At 36.8% G+C, this 26,684-nt stretch overlaps 2 protein-coding genes across 6 annotated transcripts in view; both read right to left on the minus strand.

Annotated features, from left to right (window-relative positions):
* LOC120424751 (uncharacterized) overlaps positions 1 to 26,684 on the minus strand; it is a 422,527-nt gene that overhangs the window by 169,848 nt on the left and 225,995 nt on the right. The window lies entirely within an intron of this gene.
* LOC120414252 (condensin complex subunit 1-like) lies at positions 21,925 to 22,474 on the minus strand. Its single transcript, XM_052708261.1, has one exon. It carries the CDS (start codon positions 22,325 to 22,327, stop codon positions 22,049 to 22,051), a length of 279 nt encoding a protein of 92 aa, XP_052564221.1. The 5' UTR covers positions 22,328 to 22,474; the 3' UTR covers positions 21,925 to 22,048.

A 26,684-nucleotide genomic window follows, 5' to 3' on the forward strand; every position in this document is an offset into this window, starting at 1 on the left:
GATTCAAATTTCTTAAAAAGTGGTCAAAAATTATCAAAATAAGAGCCGCCACAAAAAAGTAATATAATTCATTACTTTAATCCTATGCGAATCTGACCGGTTTTGCTTAATTAAGATTATGTTGTTATTAAAATGTAGTCCTTACAATCCTTTGTGGATTTTTAGGAAGAATTTCATCCCAATTTTTTAAATAAAATATTCAAGTTTTCAGCTTTATCAACAAACTCTTCGACAAGAACCATAAACCAAAATGAAATAATTTTTTGAAAAGAAAATTGCACGCCTTTACGCGATTGAAGAACGACGCCATATCCGGCGTCGTCGACGTCAAACGGAGATGAATGTCTCTGCTCATTTCCAGGTGCAGCGACAAACGATCCCCACGTCACGTGCACTTACCTAGGGTAAGCGTGCCTCATTTGGCCTGTACATTTTAGGATGACAAATTTCAAAAGTTCTTGCGATGTTTTTAGACGGTGGATATCACTTAACAAATTTTTGAAACATTTTCAAAAAATACACATTCCTCCCTTAATGTGCAATGAGGTAAGAAAACAATCATCGGCATGTGATTGCCGCTGGCCGTTTGCGTTGATGCTGTTCCGGTGCTTGAAAGATAGCTTGAAAGTCCTCGTTGCTCGCATCACCGCCCGGTCCGGTGAGTGCTCTGGCCAACTGATTGGACCTTAGATGACATAAATCGGCGAGTCCTCCGAGCGGAGTTCAACGGGGATGGCATAAAAGACATTCGTTTCAGAGAATTTCGCATCTACTTTGCCGGACGTGAAATGTGAGTCGGTTGCAGCCGGATACTGTTGAATAAAGAGTTGAAGAAGCGATTAATGCATTTTTCATGAAACAGTTTGTGTGAATAATTGAATGTCAAAGTTTCTATGAATTTCATACAGACTTGAATTTGAAAAGCTTCTGAAGGAATTTGTTGAAGCATATTAATAACTTCAATCAAATTTATATCATAAACCTCTTTCCTGCTTCGAATTTAGCTGCAAAAAATCCTTTAAATTACAATCCGACCACAATCAATTCAACGCTTTTCGATATGATCTCATTTCCTGAAATGGAGCAAAATATCTGTCCAACCGCAGTCAATATCCGAGCAATTTGCGTTATTTTCCGCGATGGCCTTAACCTGGCACGTGGCCGATTCCCGATACCATCGGACCAAAGCCATTGCTAACCCACGCACCACACCGTATCGTGTGGACGGAATTATCTTCGATCTAGACCGGAAAAGCCCGATTTCCTCTGAAACGAAACCCGAACCACAACCCCGACCTGCATAGCCCTCTGGGAACAGCCAGCTCCTGCTTCAACCAGGTTGCGGTATTGTTTTGCTATAATTTCCTCAATCTAAATCAATTTCCTGTCACGGGAAGCCGTCGCGGGATAAATAATTGCATTTGCGTGGCTTTGCCGACACTGCCATCATTACCGCGTTTCCATGAACTTACTCCACGTAGGATAGCAAATCCAACGCCAACGTACGCGAACGAACGTCAGCCATCAATCTGGCCGCAGACTCACATGAGACACACCGTCACGGCGTGGTTGTGGAAGGTCTCACCCCAGGGGACTTTGCAGACATGGAATTGAATTTGGAACGAGTTTTGGGATTGCGGCTGTACTATCAAAAGTGTCATTTTGCAATACAGTTCAGACTGGATTTGCTGAAGAGCGAGTTTTTCACCAATGTGTAACAGGTCGTATCGAGTTACTCCGATTTGCATGAAACTTTCAGCGTTTGTTTGTCTATACATGAGATGAACTCATGCCAAATATGAGCCCTCTACGACAAAGGGAAGTGGGGTAAAACGGGCTTTGAAGTTTGAGGTCGAAAAAACCTAAAAAATCTTAAAATTGCTCGCATTTCCGTAAAACTTCATCAATTCTAGCTCACTTAGATGCATTCGAAAGGTCTTTTAAAGCACTTCAAAATGTGCCATAGACATCCAGGATTGGTTCGACTTTTTCTCTTAGCTTTTGCAAATTACTGTCAAAAATGGTTTTTTTTAAAACCTTAATATCTTTTTGCAACAGCCTCCAACACCCATACTCCCATGGGTCAAAAGATAGGTAATTTCATGGACTATAAGCCTACGGTATTAACTTTTTGGCCAATCGCAGTTTTTCTCATAGTTTTTTGATTTTCCTAGAACAAACATTTTACAACGTTAGTTTTTGCCCTGTAGTCCGCCATAGCGCCACTTTTTGGTCTCAATTTTGTCATAATCGGAATCCTCGGACAATTTCACGTAAGCTAGAAGTATTGGAGTTGTTAATTTGATTGGAAAAATTGCCATTTAGAATGAATTAAAATATTTTTTAACAATTTGTTGGATTAGGGGTAAAACATATATTCGCCTACTTGATACAGCATTTGACGTATTGATCACAGGGTAAATAAGATCTATTTCTTTTTTCAAACATGTTTTATTTAATTATTTTTTAAATCAAATTTACAACTACAATACTTCAAGCTTACGTGAAATTGTCCGAGGATTCCGATTATGACAAAATTGAGACCAAAAAGTGCCGCTATGGCGGACTAGAGGCGGGGTTGAGTTGTAGAACAAACCGAGCAATATACAAATACTGCCTCTGAAGTAACTGCCAAACTATTACTTAGGATAATTGATTCTTTGACTAGCTGAGCTCAAATATAATCCCAGTCGTGGTAAATTTATCAACCCTCTACAACTCAACCCCTCTAGGCTGGCTTCGATCTAAAAAAATGCCAAAAATCAATTTTTTGACCAATTTTTTATTTAAAAAAAAGCATTGGAAAAGGTTAGAAGTTTGACTTGTTGTATGCGACATTGCCAATATTTGATTTTTTTTTTTCTAGGGTCAACTTTGGTTGTGTTTCTTATTGACATTTCCTTTATATTATATGAAAATACGCATGCAGTATTTTTTTTAGTGTACCATACTATGTCTACAAGCATTTTTTTTTTTCAATTTATATGATTTATATGAAAACAGGCAAATTTTTTTAAAAATGACTGAAAAACCAAAACTATATAGGCAAAAGGTAATTATGGTAGAGTAAGCCAAATACTATCAAGAACAAACATAAACGAAACAAGATAAATGCAAATTAAAATACTAAAAATGAAACAAGGAAAAAATATAAAATAGGAGACGTAAAGTTTTTCGTAAAAAAAAGTTGCTCATAATGACCTCGTGAACATGGGAAAAATAACAGTTTTCGAGAAAAATATTGATCAGTAGAGGGTTATAATACACTAAATACCACCTTACTTTTAAAAAACAACAAAAGTTTAGTCCAGGACTGGAATGCAAAGAAGATTTAAAACATTTACGTTTATATTTGAATTATGAGAGGGGGTTTCAAATTTTCAAAAATAGAGTCCACGTGCTGTTTAATGTTTTTTTCAAGGACCTTTAATTTTTTTGAATTCTATTTTCGCTTGGAATAAATGTAAAATTTTGTGAAGTTTTTTACTCCTTTCAATATAAACGGATTAAAATTTCTTAATTAAGCGTCACCTTTTCAAAGAGCTGGAAACACTTATATTGAAAAGTTTAAAATGCTGACTTTAATTTTTGAGTTTCAAAATTATTTTCAATTTTTTTACAGAAGTCTCATTCTTTAACACCAATTAAATGACACTTAGAAAAACTAATTAAAAAAATGTAATGTAAGGCTGTATCTCAGTAACAGAAAAAATGTTTAAAAAAATCTCCGCTTTTCAAACCTATTATGCTTGATTTGCATTTGCATAAAGTTGAACATCTTTTGAAAAATGTTACCAAACAATGCCTCTAACTTAAAAAAATAAAAAATATATTTGAAAATTTGAATTTGTAACTCGTATTGTTTTAAAAATGAGCCAGTATTTTTTTGATTTTTTTTTCCAATAAATTTAATTATTTCAAAAATATAAATCCGATACCAGATTTTTTACCATTCTTAATTCTAATGCAAAAGTCCCCTAAACATGAAAATTAATTGGAAAGAAAATTACAGTTCTAAAGTTTTAGCCAGTTTTGTGTACTGACTTCCATTTTATTTTCATTTTCTCGAATTTTAAGAGCACTGAAAAAAATATTTGATTCATTTTTATTAAAAAAGATCAGAAAATAAGTTTCAATTGTTAACCTTCAAAAAAGGGTTTTCGAGATATCGTCAGTCGAAATTAACAGGCTGATTAGGTGACACTTAAAGAAATTCTTTTTCATCGATTCAAATTCTTTGTCAGGATGTATCTTAGAAACTAATTGCCTGATTAACAAGGTTCTAGGAAATTTTCTCAGCTTTTCAAATATATTGAGCGGTGCTTTTCTTTCAAGAATTGATTTTTAAACAAAAAATTCAAAAAAAAAAATCATGAACTTATACTTTAAATTAACTTAAACTTGTAAACGGAACATTTTATTAAAAATTATTTGGAAGTATTTTCGATTGAAAATTCGATTTTTTATAATTTTTGGTCCACATTTTCGATATTTAAAAAAGACACGTTTTTTCCAAATTTTTTTTCTCCTTAACCAGATTTTAAATGTTTTAGTTCCCTATAAAGCATCAAAAATTGCATTTCAGGGTATCAACGTTCAGTCACACAAAGTTAAATAAATTAATTTGATTGTTTTCCTTGTACCTATATTTTTCAAAAATACTCTTCATAACCTACACCAAATCGATCAAAAAATCCTTTCTCAAGATACAGAATTTTATACATTTATATACACATTTTTAATGACCAGTCACCAAAATTGCATGAAGACTTGTATGGAAAAAACTAATAATGAGCACTCTCTACCAAAACCGGATATGGTTTTTTTTTGTATTTTTTTATTTGACTCAAACTTTGTGAGGGCCTTTCCTATGACGAAAGAAGCTATTTTGTGTCATTGGTTCACCAACAAAAATACAAATATGGTACGTAAATATTCAAACATTTGTAACTTTTGAGTGAATTTTCTGATTGTAGGTATTGTTGAGGAATATTGAGAAAAAAATAGGTGCACGATATTTTTTTGGCGATTTTTGTATTATTATTTTTTTTTACAAAAAATCAATTTCCCAAAATATGTATTTTTGATTTTCGAGATTTTTTGATATATTTTAGGGGACAAAAACCCGCAACTTTTGAGCCATAGAGAAGTATGGTCAGAAAATCTGCCACCGAGTTATAAATATTTGACAAAATAGCGAATAAAAAAATCTAAATTTTATACTAACAAATCCAGGTCCAATCTTCAATGTCTCTTAGGCTTCATCCATAAAGTACGTCACGCTAAAATCAGCCAAAATTTACCCCCCCCCTCCCCCTCTTTGTCACGCTTTTCCTAAACTTATAACATGCAATGTCACACTTGCTCAAACCCCCCCCTCCCCCCCTACAGCGTGACATACTTTATGGATGACGGCTTAGACAGTTTTATAGCAAATTTTCAGAACATTTAAAAAAAAATATTTTATTTTTTTTTTATTTTTTATTTTGTTATTTTTTTTTTATATAAAAAATTTCGACGGTTTTGTTCGAACGCGAATCAATTCAACACGGAACGTCGGATCGAGGTGCTCTTTGTTGCGTTGGGTTCGTATAAGTCCAAGGAAGGTTTATACGCTAACAAATTGACACTTTGGCCACTCTGGAACCGATTCCGGAACACCTGTCGTTTGTATGGGAAACGGTTCAAAAATACAAATTTTGATCATAGGAGGCGTCAAGATAACTTCAAAGAAAAACATATAAAATGTCAAAAGGTTTAGTGTTTCATGAAGTGAGTAAAGAAGAAAATAGTAATCAAAAGTGTCTGGGGAATATAAAAGCAATTGATGATTTAGTTGTGAGTATTTAAGAAAGAGTTAAAAAATTTAAATAGATTTTCATTTATTTTAGGCTCTGTAGAGGAATCGAAAAAATGGAAAGAACAATAAAGAAAAAAAAAAGATGAATAAAATGAGGACAATGCAAAAGATAATAACATCGGTTGAAAAACGACAGAAAAAAAGAGTGGCAAATGATATTTGTAATAGTGTGAATTGCTACATTTTAAACAAAAAAAAAAAGAAGAAAAATAAGTTTAGAAAACGGACACAAAAAGATGCAAAAAAAGGTCGATAACGAAATTTAGACCAAACTCAATAATTTAGACAGTAAGAAAACAAACAACTTGGAACTTTGGCCTTAATTGAACTCTTTCAGGTTCTTTTTCAAGGAGAATCGAATAGTGTTTTAGTATGTAAAAAATGTGTGATATTGAAAAAAACACAACAAACTATTCCTAAAAAACAAAACAAGGAACCTATGAAAAATGAACAAAAAAGTAAAATAAAAGATTCACCTGAAAAAAAGGGTTGAAAAAGCAAAACAGCTTTATGAAAGAAAAAAAAAGTACAAACAAATGACAACAAACAGAACAGAATCGTCGTAACACCTTATAATAAGGCCCTCCTACACCTTGAGGTTTCCTCAACGGATCCACAGGCGTGTATCGTTCTTTTTCCGCCTTGCGGGTTTCCTAAGTGTGAAGGAAAGGTACGGGGAGAGGGCACAGAATACCTTAGAATTTTTTGCGTCCGCCTCGGGATTCAAACCGGCGACCTCTGGATTGTGAGTCCAGTGCGCGGTCCGATTGATCCACACAGGCACTTAAAACTTAAAACTTAAAAGAGAGGAGAAAATCAGAACAAAAAGTCAATTCAAAAAGGTTTGATCATTCTAAAAAAAAGGAAATCAATTAAAAAACAAGACAGAGAAAAAAAGAAAACGAATCTCAATTTAAAAAGAAAACGAAAATGAACATAGATAAAAAGAGCGATGAGTGAATAAAAAAACATTGAGGTATGGATAACAGATTAAAAAGATAGAGACAATTCCTGAATCATAAACACAAAGAAATTGAACAACAGACCGATTCTTAGCGAAGCTACACCAAAATGTCACATTTTCAATGTGATTTTTAATATGAAAAAAAAATCATTTTTATTATGATGCAATAATTGCAATGTGCTTGAAAAGCGTTTTCTTACCTTAAAAGCCAAGAATATTGACCAAATGTGGTCTGCAAGCCATTGAACGAGAGAGGAGTTTTTTCATACATCTGCTCCTTTCGTTGTCCCGTCACGAAAAGAAATGGCTGGCAAAAACTCAAATTTCAACCAATTCTTTCAGTTCAAGGAGCAAAAGATTCGTTTTTTTATTTGTGATAATGTGTAGAAGAGCAAAAGTTTTTAAAAATCAATCTGGCAAAACTGTAGCGATTTTTGTAGTGTGCCTTTCAAAAGTCCAGTTTTACGATGTTGTCCCGTCACGCTACATTTTTATTTCAGGGGAAGCACAGGTACTATATGGTTCATTCTGCATGATATTTCTTTGTAGGAAAATCAATTAACTAACCAAATATGTAATAACATTGGAAGGTTTCTTCTTTTTTTTTGACACTACAGCCAAAACGCTGAAAAAAACTTGGAATTTTTTTTGAAAAGGAGCCGAAGAATGAATCGGTCAACAGATGTTTGGAGTGCAACGAACCAAAATAGGGCAGGACGAAGTTTGCCGGGAAAAGCTTGTTTTACATATAAAAATTTGGTGAGAAATTTTGTTTGTATAAAATTTCGATTTTTTTCAAAAATTCATATCTCAGCGGCAGATTTTTTGACCACACTTCTCTATAGCTAAAAAGTTGCGTGTTTTTATCCCCTAAATCATTTAAAATTCTCGAAAATCAAAAAAATACGTATTTTGGAAAATTTAGTATTTGTGGAAAAAACATTCAAAAATCGGCAAATTTTATTTCTGTGAACCTTTTCTTCTGGATATTTCTAAACAATACCTACCACTTTGCCAAAGATAGGGTCATAGGGAAGGTCCCCAAGTTAGAGCCAAATAAAAAAAATAAAAATGGTCGAAATTGGTCAATTTCGTAGAGAATTGCTCTGATTTAAAATGACTTCTTATCACATCGAGAATGCATGGACAATCGATTTGCGAAATGGTAGGGAACGTATTTTTTTTCAAGACTTTAAGTTTTAAAAATTTTCGAATACATTTTATCAAGGGCAAATTGGACTTTTGAAATAGGTTCTAAAGGATTTTTTTAAGATTGCAGAGACCTCCTCAATTTAAATGATCTACATCTGGGTGCTGAATAGTGGTTCGCAAAACGGCCTCAATTTTGAACTGCCAAAGTGGAACCAATTTATTGTTCCCCAAAAGTAGAGAGTATTGTTATCGTTATTGGAAGAATGAAAAATGTGTGACCTTTGAGAACCTGGCTGTCTTAATTGTTTGATTCCGTTTGAAACCTACTGGTTTAGTAAAAATCTTTTCTGTTTGCTGGATCAGCTTCGGTAGAATTAGCAATGAATTCCCCCTGGACCAGGTAGAGCTGCAGGATTCCAAAATCAGCCAGGGAACTTATCTGTGATATAGGAGTTTCTTCGTCACCAGTAAAAAAAACCTTTTCTAACCGAACGAAACTTGAAAACACAAACAGTTTTCTAGCAAAAAATATTAGAAAACTAGACAAAATAAAACACATACTACTGATTATAAAACAGTTCATTTACCAGTAAGAAAAATGTCATGCTTTTGCTTCAACAGCCTTCTACCACAGACAAACAGACGGGACACTCGAGTGCCGAACCATCGTCCTCCAAAAACGGCCATTTGAAATTCAATTTTGTTTCGGCATCCACTCACCCGGCGCTGATGGCGCTGCTGTCATGACAGTTCGCCCGCCTTTTCTTAGTGTGTGTGTTTTTGTTTTTCTAAGTTGAGCGTGAGCACGTGTGAAACAGCAAATGAAAACAAATAAAAATATGATGAAATTCGGGAATTCTAACGGAGTTTCACAATCCATGCTTTGCGGGAAAAGATTGGGGCAGTCTCGGCCAGGGTCAGATGAGCAGCAGACGAGGACATACCTTTTGTCCCACTATTAACCCGGTAGGCCTACTCAACTGCCTGTCGATATCGAGGCTGCTGCTGAGGCGCCCGCTACTGCGGAGGAAGTCGGACCCTGTGGTATAGTCATCTCCTTCGGAGCAACCTGCTTATCCTTCGTGAACTGATGCTCAGATTGCTGCTGCTGGTCGTACTTTTGGCTTTTTGGCGATGTTGCGATGATCTATTTTGCGGCAGCATTTTTTGGAATCTTTGCAACTTTTTGCAACTGCACCGTGGACACGTTCCCCGCAGATGTTTCCACACGCCCCCCGGGGGAGGGGGGAGGTGGTCAATTCAGGTAGATTTGAATTGGATTTTTCTATTTCAGCGGCCACGTCTGATATTTTAGTGACCAGAAGTAGCTTGTTGATGATGGTGTCAGGTGTAATGGTTCGAGGTTTCGGTGGAGGAGGATTCTTCGACCGAACTTGGAAGCAACGGGGAGGACCAGTGGTTTGGTCTCTGTCGTTGCGGTTGTGGTGCATCGTTGCTGGTGCTGCGCATGATTTGTCTCATGCCATCGGAAACGGAACTGATCCACCGTCATCTTCGGCCGCCGACGTTGATTTGCATATTTTGCATCGAGTACTGACGATCAGCAACAACAAAATTATTTCGATCAGCTGTTGATGTTTACAATCGTTAAGGCTTGATTGTCTCACGCATATACTGACATGACACATGACAGTAATGGATTTGTATTGGTATGTTTGAGCTGCGCTTCGGCATCAGCTCACCAGGTAGCGCTGGCGTCGCCGTGATTTGGTGGTTTGATGAAGGACGATGGATTTCAAAAACAATTTGTATGGAGAGTCACGTCTGTTTGTCTGTGCTTCTACTTTGTTGATGTAAACAAAGTAGGATTATTCGAAAATCACGTTGATAAAATAAATCCAATTTAGTTTTGGTTATGCTTGTCAAATTATTTGATGTATTAAAATGTTGATGTTATTATAATGATTTAATGTCAATACTATTACAGTCCATCAAAAAGGAGGCCTAATTTCTAAATTCCAAAACTGCCCTCCTGTCAAAACATTAGCTCCTTCCATGCATGTCCCAACCCCATCCCACTCCTTCCGGGTGTATAATGCTGTGATTGCTTTTGTCCACGGTTGGCTGGTCATCAGCAGCGCATTCAGCTTCAACGCAAATGGCAACACACTGGCTTCAAACTGCCTCTTGCAAAGTGCATGCGAGATGCACCGATGCATGTCGTTGTCGTCGTCATTTTCGCGGGTGGCTCACAAGGTAGAGAGTGGGTTGGGCGGGTGTATTTCTCTGAAGTTGACTTCTATTGTGTTTCTCTGATGGGGTTTCCCCTCGGTAGAGGTAGGCGCTGGTGGTGGTCGCACGTAGTGGCAGTGATTGATTTGATTGATTGGATGATTAATTGGCTGGCTTCATGCCGCGTGGACACGTCCCAGTGCGTGGGGGCCGGGGAAGGTGGTCTCTTTGTTTGACATTGAATACATGATTGCTTTCACAAACAGCAGGATGGCTTATGAGCAGCACCAAATTGGCAAAATAGTGGGCTTTCGCAGAATTCGAGGTATAATGCAGCGATTAGTGGTCGAAATTTAATTGAATGGGTGGAAGTGGATATTCCTATGATTGTACCAAACTTTTCAAATTTAGTCAGCTCTGTTTGGAAAATCAAAATGAAGTTCTACGTTATTGAAAGCCAAAGAAACTTCAACAAACAAAAAAACCTCCCCCTCAAATACAACTTCACCCAAGAGACTGTCACTTTGGGCAGCCCTCTGCCAGGAAAACAGCGCTAAAAGTTTAATATCAATTTTCGTTTCTAACAATTTTCGAGCCCCGAACAAAACGGAGCAACGAAGGCGCCATCATTGCTTCGCAAAGGTTGAACGCGTTGAAAAGGCGTTCGCTTGAAACGCGACGCCAACTTGTTCTAGCCGAAACTGGCTGGTGTTGGGAGCATGGATTAGTTTTTCCAGTTCTTGAGTCACCGGTTGACTGGTCGCGGATAACTTCTTGGCGATTAAGGGTGATGGGATCTCTTTTGTGCATTTAGTGCATTTGTTCAAGGTTCGTAAAGTGAACAATCACAAGCTAATTTTTTTTTTCAAAATTGAGGGAGATAAATTTTACAGTGTAAAATTTTCAAAATGGTACATCTCACAATAAAAATTGTTATATTCATAAATTTCATGTTTTTATTGAGGGAATTTAAATGAATTATGTACTTCTTAAAGTCTCTATTTCAATAATCGGAAAAGTAATAAAATAATCAATATAAGAAGAATTTTTTGTTCATTTTACCTTGAGAAATTAACAAAAAAATACTTAATTTTTGGTATTAAAACATTTTATTTACAATTATGATTTTAGAAAGCTGAGCGGTTCTCTACGATTTCGTAAATCAATTTTTCTTTGTATTTTTTTTATTAAGATAAATCTTTGTCCATGCATTCAAAAGAAGTCATTTTGCATCATTAGTTTGTAAAATTGCAAACTGATAACAATTCCTACAATTTTCTCTCTGGAACTTTGAAATGGAAATAACTCAATTGTTTTTTTTAGATACGTCCTTACAAAGAGTTCAAACCAATGAAAATGTTTTTTTTTTTAATTGTCACCTAATTAGCCAGTAATTTTCAACTGACGATATCTCAGAAACTATTGGTCCGCTTTTCAATGTTAAAAAGTGAAACTTTTGTGATAAAAATATCAAAAAAATTTTACAATTTGGTATTAATTGTAATATTAGGAAAATTATTTATTTTTAAAGCTTTCGAAAAGAATAGCATGATTTAAAAATTTTGATATTATTTTTATTGAAAAGATCAGAAAACTTCGCAAAAGTTTCATTTTTCAACATTGAAAATCGATGTCAGAAAAAATATTTTTTCAAAAAAAATAAGCTTTAAGAGGTTATAGATCTGCAACTTGTAGTCCAATCAAGTAATAGCCAATCTACAATCACTTAACTTAGAATAGATATGTTGAGTAGAATATGTAAGTTATTTAGAAAAAGTACACAACTTACGGCCGTTATCTAAAATCAATTTATAAAACTTGCTGGGCTGATATACGTTGCTATGCAGTTCTTTGTTTAGTAGAGTAAAGTTCTGATTAAAGTGATTGTAAATAAATAGCAATTTTTACTCAGCTTTTCCTTCATGAAGTTATTTTGGAATTACCCTTAACTAGCAAACTAGCATTGAAAGGTCAAGGTTTTTTTTTATTATTTAAATGTAAGTTAAGAGGCAGTATTTGTAAATATTGCTCGGTGCGTTCTAGAGGTCGTATAGAGGTGCTCCGATTTAAATGAAACTATCAGCGTTTGTTTGTCTTTACATGAGATGAACTCATGCCAAATATGAGCCCTCTACGACAAAGGGAAGTGGGGTAAAACGGGCTTTGAAGTTTGAGGTCGAAAAAACATAAAAAATCTTAAAATTGCTCGCATTTCTGTAAAACTTCATCAATTCCAACTATCTTAGATGCATTCGAAAGGTCTTTTGAAGCACTTCAAAATGTGCCATAGACATCCAGGATTGGTTTGACTTTTTCTCATAGCTTTTGCAAATTACTGTCAAAAATGGATTTTTTTAAAACCTTAATATCTTTTTGCAACAGCCTCTAACACTTATACTGCCATAGGTCAAAAGATAAGTAATTTCATGGACTATAATCCTACGGTATAAACTTTTTGGCCAATCGCAGTTTTTCTCATAGTTTTTTTGATTTTTCTAGAACAAACATTTTACAACGTTAATTTTTGCCCTGTAGGCCAAGAAGACGGCATTTTTTGGTCTCAATTTTGTCATATTCGGAATCCTCGGACAATTTCACGTATGTTAGAAGTATTGGAGTTGTAATTTTGATTTAAAAAATAATTAAATAAATTATTTTTGAAAAAAGAAATAGATCTTATTTACCTAATGAACAAAACGTCAAATGCTGTATCAAGTAGGCGAATATCTGTTTTACCCCTAATCCGACAAAATGTAAAAATTATTTTAATTGATTCTAAATTGCATTTTTTCCACTCCAATTTACAACTCGAATACTTCAAACTAACGTGGAATTTCCCGAGGGATCCGAATATGTAGAAATTGAGCCCAAAAAGTGCCGTCTTCTTGGGCTACAGGGCAAAAGTTAACGTTGTAAAAAGTTTGTTATAGAAAAATCGTAAATCTATGAGAAAAACTGCGATTGGCCAAAAAGTTAATTCCGTAGGCTTATAGTCCATGAAATCTCCTATCTTTTGGCCTATGGGAGTATGGGTATTGGAGGCTGTTGCAAAAAGATATTAAGGTTTAAAAAAAATCCATTTTTGATAGTAATTTGCAAAAGCTAAGAGAAAAAGTCAAACCAATCCTGGATGTCTATGGCACAATTTGAAGTGCTTCAAAAGACCTTTCGAATGCATCTAAGATAGTTGGAATTGATGAAGTTTTACGGAAATGCGAGCAATTTTAAGATTTTTTTTATGTTTTTTCGACCTCAAACTTCAAAGCCCGTTTCACCCCACTTCCCTTTGTCGTAGAGGGCTTATATTTGGCATGAGTTCATCTCATGCATAGACAAACAAACGCTGAAAGTTTCATCCAAATCGGAGCACCTGTTACACATTGGTGAAAAACTCGCTCTTAACTGTAATAATTAGAACATTTAGAAATAGGAATATTTCATTATTTAAAAGTTTATTGTATTCTCAATGAAAATGAGTTTGAATCGTAAAACGGATTGCTTTAACCCTCTTCCGCCCAAATTATTTTTTCGGAAATATTTATTTTTCCCGTGTTCAGGTGGTCATTTTGATCAAATTTTGTTCTATGTACTTTGCTTTTGTTGTTTTATATTTTTCTTGTTTCATTTTTAGTATTAATATTTGCCTTATTCATTTTTAGTTTATCGTTATTTCTGACAGTATTAGTCTAATTCTACTTCCTCCTTTTATCTATAAATTGTCTATAAATATGCATTTTTCTATTATTTTTTTTTTTTTGCTTGTTTCTAACATTTTCTACTATATAATGATACCATTAGCATTTAAATTGTTTAAAAATTCGTAGATGCACAGGACAATAAAAAAAAAGTTACAGCATACTTAAATTTGCATAAAATGAAGGAAATATTACTGCCCATGTTCGCATAAATGTCCCATATGCAAAAACAGCAAGCTGAGAAAAACGCTAAACAAGTTTGTCCCAAACATAAGGCTACGTGTTAAGTTTTCACGAAAAAACTGGATTTCCTCCTGATTTCTAGAACAAAGTACTGGATGTTACAGGCTCTTTTGAAAGAGCACACGATTTTGAACCAAACTGCATCAATAACTCAAAAGTGACGAAAATGCATATGGGACATTTATGCGATCATGGGCAGATTAGTGATAAACACAAGCAAAGTTGACCCCAGAAAAATGACAAAGTAATATAAAACAAGTCACACTTCCAACCCTAAAATTTTCCTAAATTTTAAGAGACCTTCTTTTCACCGTCCAACGCTAGAAAATTGGTTGCAAAATGGAGTTTTTAGATCGAAGCCTGTCTAGAGACAGGTTTGGGTTGTAGACGGTTAATCGGAATTCTTCGGGCAAAAAGGACCATATAATATCTCCATATTTATAAGCATTTCTATCAATTAAATTCTATCTATCATCAATGAAAATACCAAACAATTTGAGATACCAACCAAAATTACTACCACTAACCCTCTAAAAAAACTCCCTCCTAACTGCACACAAAGCCCCAACACTTGCTCCGGAATGGGATCGAGAACTAGGAATTTAACTCCATTAAAAGCGGAATCGAGTTTATTAAGCAACGGAAACGGAAAAGTTTTCTTGAGCACCCCTGTTACCCCCTCCCTTCTCTCTCCACTGCAGACAGAAGTTAAAGCACCAACTGTTTGCGAGCTTTTCAATGCCTTTGACGACATCCAGCAACGGTAGGTGGGGGATGACGACGATGATGATGATGACATGGTGAAAAAGATGGCATTATGAGCTGCCGGAATTATGCACTAATGGGCCGCCACCAAAGTAAGTGTTTGGGAAGTTCAGCCCAAGTTGGATAGTACCGAAAAAGGGCTTTGGATCAGGCTAGGTTTGAATAGCTTTTGTTTGGAGCCTGAGAAGTAATGTACCGAATTTTCGATGGAAATTTTAGCAACAATAGCAACAATATGCTGGAAAGAACAAAATTTTAATCTTAAAACTTTAGAATCAGAGCAAAAGTTTTGATGAAAACACTGCATTATCAAAGATTATTTGACATTCATTTTAAAATTGCTAAAGTTAATTCGAATTCAATGCAATGGAGCACATCTATTTGATTCAAGTCAAATAAAACAAGTGATAATGTGCTCAAAATTCCATAATTTTGAAACATTAGCCTATCCCTGACTAATCCATCACGTAGTTTCAATATCAAACATTTCCAGCAAGCTCCCCTCCACATTCTCCAAACTATGGCCAAATTAGTACGTTGTTGCACTTTTTCCCCCCAAACCCTAAAATCATGCGAACATTAATCTTCCATCAACAAAGCCGTATCCCATTTGAGCTCTGATCCCCCGCCTGGCATGCTTTCTGGAACATACATGGCAGGATTTGGTCCAATCTGCACGGCAAAAACTCTGTCATTGAAAATGTTCCCGGGACCAGGGGAGGGAGTGCCAACATTAGCCAGCGTGGAAAAGCGCGTGAACGCCGTAAACGATGAAACATTATCCGTACTGAACAGGAAATTAGGAGGGGATAGCCTCACAACCTTTTTTTTTAGAAATGAGTTGATTGATGACGTGACGCATGGGTGTAACCTCAATTCAATTTGTTATTTTGTTTATGGTTCTGTCCTTTGTCCTTTGTCCTTTGTCCTTTGTCCTTTGTCCTTTGTCCTTTGTCCTTTGTCCTTTGTCCTTTGTCCTTTGTCCTTTGTCCTTTGTCCTTTGTCCTTTGTCCTTTGTCCTTTGTCCTTTGTCCTTTGTCCTTTGTCCTTTGTCCTTTGTCCTTTGTCCTTTGTCCTTTGTCCTTTGTCCTTTGTCCTTTGTCCTTTGTCCTTTGTCCTTTGTCCTTTGTCCTTTGTCCTTTGTCCTTTGTCCTTTGTCCTTTGTCCTTTGTCCTTTGTCCTTTGTCCTTTGTCCTTTGTCCTTTGTCCTTTGTCCTTTGTCCTTTGTCCTTTGTTTTTTGTTTTTTGTTTTTTGTTTTTTGTTTTTTGTTTTTTGTTTTTTGTTTTTTGTTTTTTGTTTTTTGTTTTTTGTTTTTTGTTTTTTGTTTTTTGTTTTTTGTTTTTTGTTTTTTGTTTTTTGTTTTTTGTTTTTTGTTTTTTGTTTCTTCTTTGAGCTAATACCAGCAACACGATGCTGTCTGATCTGCATCATCAGCAGCAAACCTACTTCCTGCCTTCAGACCAGACCATTTCCCGCTGCGAGAGCAGAGATTGAATCGAATCATTTGCACTGCTAGCTGTTGATGCTGCTTATGCAACGCCGGAGCAAATTAATTGATGTTTCAATTTACAATCCGCTGGCTAGTTTTGTTGTGTAGCCTCGTTTTCAAAAGAGTAATAAATCATCTTGGCATTATCCACGGAAAATGGCGAGCGAGGGTTGGAGATTGAAGAGCAATTCAGGCTAGCCAATGGCTGGGTGGGAATTTTCACAATATCCTGGCGCTTGAACGAGGATCAGTTGGTTGGTACTGTGGGATTAAATAAATTTGAATTTTAGAAGAACCAAATATCAAAGTCTTTTGTAAGAAAAAGTATTATGTGTTTATACATCAATATGTCATAAAATTTAAGAAAAATCATTTAGTGAATTATTGAAAAAAAAAACAATATTTCTCAAGATTCAACCTCACTGCAAAAATCACACGCAGCTCGCTATGCATCCAGCACGCGCTAAATGGCACCCTGCACTAACGATGGTGCTAATTCAAACAAGCTGTAGAATGCTGCGCACCCACTCCAACACTTCAAGCCCGACATCAGTGGCAATATCGGCCAAACCGGCAGCGATAATGGCGCGCTCGTTCGTTGTACACTACTTCCTGTTGACCTTTCGTCTTCCCCCTTTCCGCGGTTCCTCCTCCCAAGAGCGATAATGTTTATCCTCGTTCCTTTTTTTCTCTCTCTTCCTACTAACAGATGACTGTGGATTTGTGGGTGTTGATGACAAAATAAATAGAATCCTTCGCGATCGTCCCCCAACCCCCAACCTTTGGTCTGCCAAATTTGTCACTGCAGTGCACAGTTAACCCTTGGATGATAAGTTTGTAAGTCTAAAAAAGCACATCATGTTGATTTTAAGCTCAATTGAGATAAGGATGCAATTTTGTTAGCCTCATCTTTTGATCTCCACAGATTCCCAAAACTCGATTTCAGCACGGAATCCTCCTAAACTGTCCAGGGTTATGTCCAACATTAAAACAGGACGTTGTGTCTGGTACAAAAACATGCAGCTTTCAAAACGAGGAGTGCGGCAGAGAGGACCAAAGGAGGAACGCCCGATCATGACATGCGCAACAAAATTAAAATTTTCTGTCATCATTTTCCAAAAATTTCCATCGCCATTTATCATTCATCACAGTCCATCCGTCCGTCCGTTGGGTTCGCCAGAGTGCTAGTGTCATTAAGGAAAAATGACGCTCGTGAATGTGGTTGATGGGTTTTTGAAACGATCTCGTTTCCTGGCGGCGAATGACGGCCAGAGAGACTGACTGACGGGCAAATATGGCCGTTTGATGGGGCACATCACATGTGAAAGGACGGAGCGCGGAATGGGGTGATTATGGTGATTAGAATGGCTTGTTGAATGGATGCCAACATGTTGGAGATGTTTCATTTTCGAGGAAAGCATTCGTTTGGTCGAATTTTGCTTAAAGGTTAGAGAACAAGTTAATTGAGAGAAACATCCATATTTTCAGAAATCAAGTTCTCAGAAATCTACGTTTAGCATCGAATCACTTTATTTTACCGCATAAAAATATCATCAAAGTGATTCTTACTAGAGACAAGGTTGCTTTCATACTTATTTGAACAGTCCTTTAATTACCTACTCAACGATGCATAATGTTGGATGGTATTTGAGTCGATTTGTGGCCATTTACCTAACATTCGGATAAATGTGAAAACACACAACATTTATAAGGCCGTTGCAAATATTTTTTATTTTTTTTTTATTTTCATGGAAATAAAAGTCTTATCGACTGAAAACAAATTGAAATACATTTTCTTACATTTCCTACATTTAGCCGGGACCGTGGTGTAGGGGTAAGCGTGATTGCCTCTCACCCAGTCGGCCTGGGTTCGATCCCAGACGGTCCCGGTGGCATTTTTCGAGACGAGATTTGTCTGATCACGCCTTCCGTCGGAAGGGAAGTAAATGTTGGTCCCGGACTAACCTAAAAAAGGTTAGGTCGTTAGCTCAGTCCAGGTGTAGGAGTCGTCTCCCTGGGTCCTGCCTCGGTGGAGTCGCTGGTAGGCAGTTGGACTAACAATCCAAAGGTCGTCAGTTCGAATCCCGGGGTGGATGGAAGCTAGGGTGTAAAAAGAGGTTTGCAATTGCCTCAACAATCAAGCCTTCGAACACCTAGTTTCGAGTAGGAATCTCGCAATCGAGAACGCCAAGGCAATGCTGTAGAGCGAATAATTTGATTTGATTTCCTACATTCAAAATCATATGTAGCATGTGGATCGATCAAAAATATTTTGAATTTTTGTGAAATTTCGTTGCACAGTAATGCAAAAAGTTTTTTTTCGGCTGAAAAAAAGTTCATCAATACTTAGATATTTTGAAAACTAATTATTGCAATACAACTGGGCAGGTGTAAAATGCATTTTCAAACTCTTTTTTTTTTCAATAAAATGTGGATACCATGGCTTGTTTTTTTCAATTTTTATATTTTTTTCGTCAGTAATTCATTTTAGTTTGAGGTTTACATTGATTTTTATGTAAAATTGTCCGGGGAACACGATGGTGATGCAACAAAAAAAAATATATGGAATTGGTCAAAACTGAATTTCAAATAGTTACAAAGTTATGATTAAAAGAAAAACAAGTTTTTCTGAAAATCGTCAAAAAAGAGGACGGTGCCAAAAAGAGAGGGATGGTCCAACCAGGACCAAACTTGGAATATCTGTTAACTATCGATAGATGAACGTTACCTCTAAGTTTGGTCCAAATCGGTCAAGGTCGAGTCCAAAAATGTACCCAGTTGACCTGGAATGACAACCCGGATAAACGAAAACTATATATATTCTAGTGAGGACCTTAAAACAACCTTATGAGTTATGGTCACCATTTGTAATAATGTTATTTGGCGGACCTTGATAACTATTTGTCAAATGGTCACCATAAGTAATAGAGTTATTTTAATGCTTGTAATCCCGCATAGAAAAAAACCGTTTGAAAATCATTTGTTAAATATTCAATCAACATTTTACCAAATTGTATACCCACTATTTGGTAAATCATTTTTTTAATTCCTCACCGTCTCTCAAATAGTGAACTATTCCCCATATATGTTGTTAGCAATATTCACTATTTGATTTTTTCCTCTAGCGACACTATGTCAAATGTTTTTTGAAAGTTCATTTTTGCGTATAAATTTTAGGGATTTCACTATTTCTCAAATATTATTTTTATGGTTTTAAATAGTTATTTGAGTGATTTTTCATGGCGCGTTACATTTTGGGAAATAGTTGTAACAACTCGAATTAACATCAATTTTTCAAGGGTTTTCGGGTTTTTTTTTAGCAAAAAAACAGTACAGTTTTTTTTAAATTTATTTTGTCATTTTAGTAGTACAATGATCGAATAATCCTAAGCTAAAAAAGGGAGTTCCTTTTAACAGGTGTTTAATTCAGGGAAGAAGAGGTATTGCGTGTGTCTAAATTCAGGTTTGGCTTGTTAAAAAAATAAGGCATTTCTAATTCTAAACTCAATAAATCTCAAGGAAACTTTCGCTACAGCAGGAGGTTGATCAAAGTCGTACGCCCCATCCAGCACAACGGTAGCATTTGCGATGCCAGCTCCATCTTCGCCATCCTGTGGACGTCGTCGATCAGGTACTCTGCTTGACTTGAAATTGCTTGAGAAAGGAAACGGCGCAGCTGTATCACGCCGGTTATCTGTAGTTTGTGGGACCGCTGGTTGATGAGAGCGTGTCGTACCCTGATGATCTTGTCGCACTTGACGAAATTCAAGTTCAGTTCAAAGCAGGCTTCAGGTACAAACCTTGAAAAAACAAAACAAAATAAACCACAATGTATTTATTTACAATATAATATTCAAGTCCCTTGGTGATATTCCACTCTACGTTGAATAAATTACATCCTCGATACAAAATCTGTAAATAAATCGAGTTTCACATTTGAAATGGGAGAATTTTGAGAACATAATTTGAAAGCGCAAATCAAACAGAGTACTTCTGATTCATCCGATGGACAAAGAACGAGCTTAACATAAAAAAGCAAATACAGTCGACTCTCTGGCTATCGATCTTCTCGATATCAATATTGCTCCTGCTGTCAATAAATTTTTCAGTCCCTTCAAGAAGCTTGCTTTGATTTTTCGTTCTATAATTTGATAACTCCCGCTCTCGACGGTCCCTTCAAAATCGACAACGAGAGAGTCCACTGTAGGAATAAAAAATAAAACTTCTCGACATACATACCAGTACATTCTTTGTAATGTTTCCACTTAGGCCGAAGACTATCGGGCAGCATTGGTTTTATTGCCAGCTCCGTCAACAGAATATCAACTGCGGCTTGGCCGCTCGAAAAGATTTGAATTTTGCTATAGAAAAAAAAATCCGTCCCAAACTTTACCTTTGTAGGGAGAATTAGGATTCTTCTCCTACATAGAAACCTAGATTGATATCCGGATTTCAGTCCTGTGAAATAGAAAAAGAAATCACAAGTATCGATTCCGAGAGGTAAATTTTACAAATCAGGAGCAACATATGAAAAGGGGCAGCTGGGGTCGGAATCGCAAATCTGGAAAGGTACTTTTCGTCGAAATCTGAAAAAAACATGTTTGTTTGCATTAAAATTTATTAAAAGTTTGCGTGATTTTCCGGTTGATTTGTTTTGGTTGATTCAAAGGTCAGTTCTTGAAAGTAAACAAACCTGCTGGAGTTTCACGTAGCACCCTAGAAGCAGACACTTCTGAAAACAAACGATCCGGAAAACCACTCAATTGTCTCCTTTGTGTTGTTTTTCCTCCTCGGCGGCTTCGATCCCGCTGGACGGAAGGATGGAACTTTTTTTTCTAGCTGCTCACGGATGTAAACAAACGCAGCCAATACTTGCTGTGAGGATGGAAGGCAGTTCTTTTTACACTCACTTTTGAAAACACAACACACGAACGCGAAAATAGTGAAGATGCTAATAAACAATCGCGAACCGCGACGACCACGACGAAACGCACCAAAACAAGAGGAGTTTTGACTTGTCAATTTCCAGCGCAGACTTCTTTTGTTTGTCGCCGCGCGCGACGGGAGAAAACAGAAATATAAATACAAGAGAGAGAGCGCGCGCTTTGTGGACTAGCCTTTCACAACACACAAGTTTTTGCTGTAAAATACATAACAAAATGCTAAATTCCGTATTTTTAATTTAATACCATTTTGAAAAGTTGAAAAACATCGTTTTCAAATAAATTTAGCTACTTTAATGATCTTTTTCAATTTCAAGCTGTGAGTTTATCAAAAACGGAACGTTATAAAAAAAATTACTCACTCTCTCTCTCTTAACATGACCCTGCGTAAATGCTGCACCATGTCCTGTCGCGTCAGCGCGTCGTACAGTTCGTCCGCCCGGCATCGGAACTGCTCATTATGCTGTACTCCACTTTCGATTCCCTTGATCCCAAACAGGTAAGCTGAGGCGCTTCGTACACAGCCGTTTGGGACTTGGACATCACCATGTCTTGCAGCATAGGCACCGCGTCCGAAATGATTTCTGCGAAACGGATCGAATCCTCCAGGAAATTGACCTCGTTTCCTTCTTCTGGAACTTCTCGTTCAGCTTCGGGCCGTGCCGGGTCTTGACGTAGTACACTTTCAAGAACATCATGTAGAACACGCACTGCTGTTCGGTTTTCTTGAGCGCCGCGTCCTGCTATACCATCTTGTTGCGAATTTCCTGCGGCTGGCAGTCTTCCGTCCCATACTGCCTGCAAAGTTCCGCCAGGGAGAGCTTAGCGGAGAACGGATTATGCTCGAGGGAGGTTTTGATCAACGCGATCGAGTTCTTGCGCACCAGCAGTGACTTGTCCTCGAGCCGTTCGACGGTACCTTCTAGCACCTGGTGCTGCCAGCTAAGTGGAACCGCGTTCTGGCCCTGAATGTAGTGCCTAATCTGAAGCACCTTCGAGCGGACATGGGCCGAAACGTCCATCGTGTGGTTGAACAAATCATGCAGGAAGTCATCGCGCGTTTCCTTCAGCTCATCGGCCAGTTCCTCCTAGGTAAGCTCAGTCACGATGGCTTTGCCCATGATCTGCAGGACACAGTTGTGCACCACGTAAGATTCCAGGTTCCTCAGTTCGTCACTCATCGTGGACAAATGTGGAATGATAAGCTTCGCATCGAGCATTCCCAGCTCCAGCAACTGGCTCATGTGCTTTGCCGTTTGGCTGTCGGTCGTGTCCACGTTGAGCCGCTCGACCAGTTCCTTGATCAACACCAGGTAGATCGAAGCGATGCAAACTCTTCGTACAGCAGCATCACGCCGCCAGCGATCGGCGCAATGGTGCTCCATAATCTGCAAGATTCGCACCGGATTACGCTGAAAACGAAAGATGTGTGATGATCTCAAAATAATTAAACGAAACATGTTCCAACTTACTCAACAAACGATTCCTCGCAAAACCGGCGGAGCTTCTCCAACGGCAGTTGAAACAGATTGTACAGCACCTCATCTTTCGTTGTCCTTCAGCGCCGGCACCCGGTCCGCCCGCGGCAGTTCCGACTGAACCAGCTCATCCAAAACATTCGTCCCGAACCGGAAAATCTCAATAAACAGCAGATTGCACGCGCGAAACAGGGTCCGGAATCGGCCACCACAATTATTTTGCACCTCCATTTGTAGCAGCGACAACTTTTTGTTTTGACGGTTTTGACAGATGTTCAAAGGGGGGTTCGGCCATTTATGTCGATCATGTCGATTGATTAATTAAGTCGATCTATATTATGCAATGTTGGATACAAGTGGAATGCATTAAAACTTGGATGCAACCAACGACATTGAAACGCATGAAACTTTTTTTTGAAAATGCAGCCCAAGCAAATTGGGTACTAAAGCCCTATGTCCATTTTTATGTACAACGGTAAAAAACACGATTAAAAACCATTTCTGATCACTTTTTTTTCATTTTAATGCAAAAAAAAATATTGGTCCCCTTGGAACGAGCTGTCAAGTAGGACCTTTTCTGTCAAGAAGGGCCGTGAAGTTAATTTTTAAAAATTGAATTAAAAATCCATTTTAAATCCTTTGAGGTCGTTCAAAAGGTCATTGTACTCAGAAAAATAAGCTTTATCGTTGTGAACAATAATATCACAAATTTAAGCTTAATTTTAGGACCCAATTGTTGAGAATTGGTTTTGTTAAAAATAATTAAACTAAAAAATAAGGCCGTGTAGTTGAATGTTGATGTCACCAACAAATTTTGGCCAGAGTAGGATGCTATGAAACTATGTTTTTGCCTTCCTCACTTTACTGAGGAAAGGCTATAAAATCACTCGAAAAACGAACTTTTTAGTTAGACCTCCTAGATCTACCATCATTTGTACATATCGACTCAGAATCACCAGCTGAGCAAATGTCTGTGTGTTTGGCTGTATGTAGACATGTGTACCAAATCAATGTCACTGGAATATCTTGTCACAGGCTCAACCGATTTTGGCCGGAATGGTTTTAATCGATCCGTCTTAACGTCCCCTAAGTTGCTATTTAAATTCATGCAGTTTGATCATGTATTTAAAAAGTTATGTTTAAAAAACTGTTTCATATTAAATTAAAATTATGGTAAAAAGGGTGGTTTTTTCATGAAACCCTCACATGTTATATATTTTTAGAAAGCATATGAGAAGACCTTTCTTGTGGATCAAGAATTTTCAAGATCTGACTTACCTATCTAAAACTACAAGCAGTTTAAAAAATGGTCTGAATTTACATAACCTCAAATTTTCTGATCGCCACGAAAAAAGCCTTGTAGAGGGATGCCATTTTCCTGAAAGGCGGTGTCTGTATAATCTTGATAAAAAGTCTGGAGTCTGGAGATCCATAAACCATGTGGACACTTTAGGAGATTGTAATCACTCTATAAATGAGAGGAAGGCACCAACCACCTAAAGGTGGATTAAGTTACGTTTTTCAACTAAAATCATGTTTATACTTCATGTAGATTAAATAAAAAAAACATGGTATAATATATCAATTTCTAATTTTGTACAAACAGCTTCTTTAAAAAGAATTTTGATTAAAATCAAAAAAATATTTATGCATCAATATAGTTTATCTGAAAAGGTCCTATGTACACAAACAACGTGTTAAACGAGGTGTAACACTAAAATTTTACATGTTGTTCTCTAAAATCATAAGATCTGTCAAATATTTAATTCATAATCAGGAATATGATCAAATTCTTGCAGCATTTAAAATTTAAATTAACAATTTTTCAAATACTGACTATTTGTGAAAACATAACTCCATATTTTTGAACCAACAATTTGACAAATCGTCACCATTTCCTAAAAGGTAATTTAATGTTTCTATATGGTCACTAAATCATCCTCGTTCATCCGGGAATCCCGCATAGAAAAAAACCGTTTGAAAATCATTTGTTAAATATTCAATCAACATTTTACCAAATTGTATACCCACTATTTGGTAAATCATTTTTTTAATTCCTCACCGTCTCTCAAATAGTGAACTATTCCCCATATATGTTGTTAGCAATATTCACTATTTGATTTTTTCCTCTAGCGACACTATGTCAAATGTTTTTTGAAAGTTCATTTTTGCGTATAAATTTTAGGGATTTCACTATTTCTCAAATATTATTTTTATGGTTTTAAATAGTTATTTGAGTGATTTTTCATGGCGCGTTACATTTTGGGAAATAGTTGTAACAACTCGAATTAACATCAATTTTTCAAGGGTTTTCGGGTTTTTTTTTAGCAAAAAAACAGTACAGTTTTTTTTAAATTTATTTTGTCATTTTAGTAGTACAATGATCGAATAATCCTAAGCTAAAAAAGGGAGTTCCTTTTAACAGGTGTTTAATTCAGGGAAGAAGAGGTATTGCGTGTGTCTAAATTCAGGTTTGGCTTGTTAAAAAAATAAGGCATTTCTAATTCTAAACTCAATAAATCTCAAGGAAACTTTCGCTACAGCAGGAGGTTGATCAAAGTCGTACGCCCCATCCAGCACAACGGTAGCATTTGCGATGCCAGCTCCATCTTCGCCATCCTGTGGACGTCGTCGATCAGGTACTCTGCTTGACTTGAAATTGCTTGAGAAAGGAAACGGCGCAGCTGTATCACGCCGGTTATCTGTAGTTTGTGGGACCGCTGGTTGATGAGAGCGTGTCGTACCCTGATGATCTTGTCGCACTTGACGAAATTCAAGTTCAGTTCAAAGCAGGCTTCAGGTACAAACCTTGAAAAAACAAAACAAAATAAACCACAATGTATTTATTTACAATATAATATTCAAGTCCCTTGGTGATATTCCACTCTACGTTGAATAAATTACATCCTCGATACAAAATCTGTAAATAAATCGAGTTTCACATTTGAAATGGGAGAATTTTGAGAACATAATTTGAAAGCGCAAATCAAACAGAGTACTTCTGATTCATCCGATGGACAAAGAACGAGCTTAACATAAAAAAGCAAATACAGTCGACTCTCTGGCTATCGATCTTCTCGATATCAATATTGCTCCTGCTGTCAATAAATTTTTCAGTCCCTTCAAGAAGCTTGCTTTGATTTTTCGTTCTATAATTTGATAACTCCCGCTCTCGACGGTCCCTTCAAAATCGACAACGAGAGAGTCCACTGTAGGAATAAAAAATAAAACTTCTCGACATACATACCAGTACATTCTTTGTAATGTTTCCACTTAGGCCGAAGACTATCGGGCAGCATTGGTTTTATTGCCAGCTCCGTCAACAGAATATCAACTGCGGCTTGGCCGCTCGAAAAGATTTGAATTTTGCTATAGAAAAAAAAATCCGTCCCAAACTTTACCTTTGTAGGGAGAATTAGGATTCTTCTCCTACATAGAAACCTAGATTGATATCCGGATTTCAGTCCTGTGAAATAGAAAAAGAAATCACAAGTATCGATTCCGAGAGGTAAATTTTACAAATCAGGAGCAACATATGAAAAGGGGCAGCTGGGGTCGGAATCGCAAATCTGGAAAGGTACTTTTCGTCGAAATCTGAAAAAAACATGTTTGTTTGCATTAAAATTTATTAAAAGTTTGCGTGATTTTCCGGTTGATTTGTTTTGGTTGATTCAAAGGTCAGTTCTTGAAAGTAAACAAACCTGCTGGAGTTTCACGTAGCACCCTAGAAGCAGACACTTCTGAAAACAAACGATCCGGAAAACCACTCAATTGTCTCCTTTGTGTTGTTTTTCCTCCTCGGCGGCTTCGATCCCGCTGGACGGAAGGATGGAACTTTTTTTTCTAGCTGCTCACGGATGTAAACAAACGCAGCCAATACTTGCTGTGAGGATGGAAGGCA

This window comes from Culex pipiens, chromosome 2, assembly GCF_016801865.2.
Source record: "Culex pipiens pallens isolate TS chromosome 2, TS_CPP_V2, whole genome shotgun sequence".
Taxonomy (NCBI): Eukaryota; Metazoa; Arthropoda; class Insecta; order Diptera; family Culicidae; genus Culex; species Culex pipiens.

Excerpts from the sequence above, each read along its gene's own strand:
- LOC120414252 (XM_052708261.1), bottom strand. The coding sequence starts at position 22,327 with ATGGACGTTTCGGCCCATGTCCGCTCGAAGGTGCTTCAGATTAGGCAC.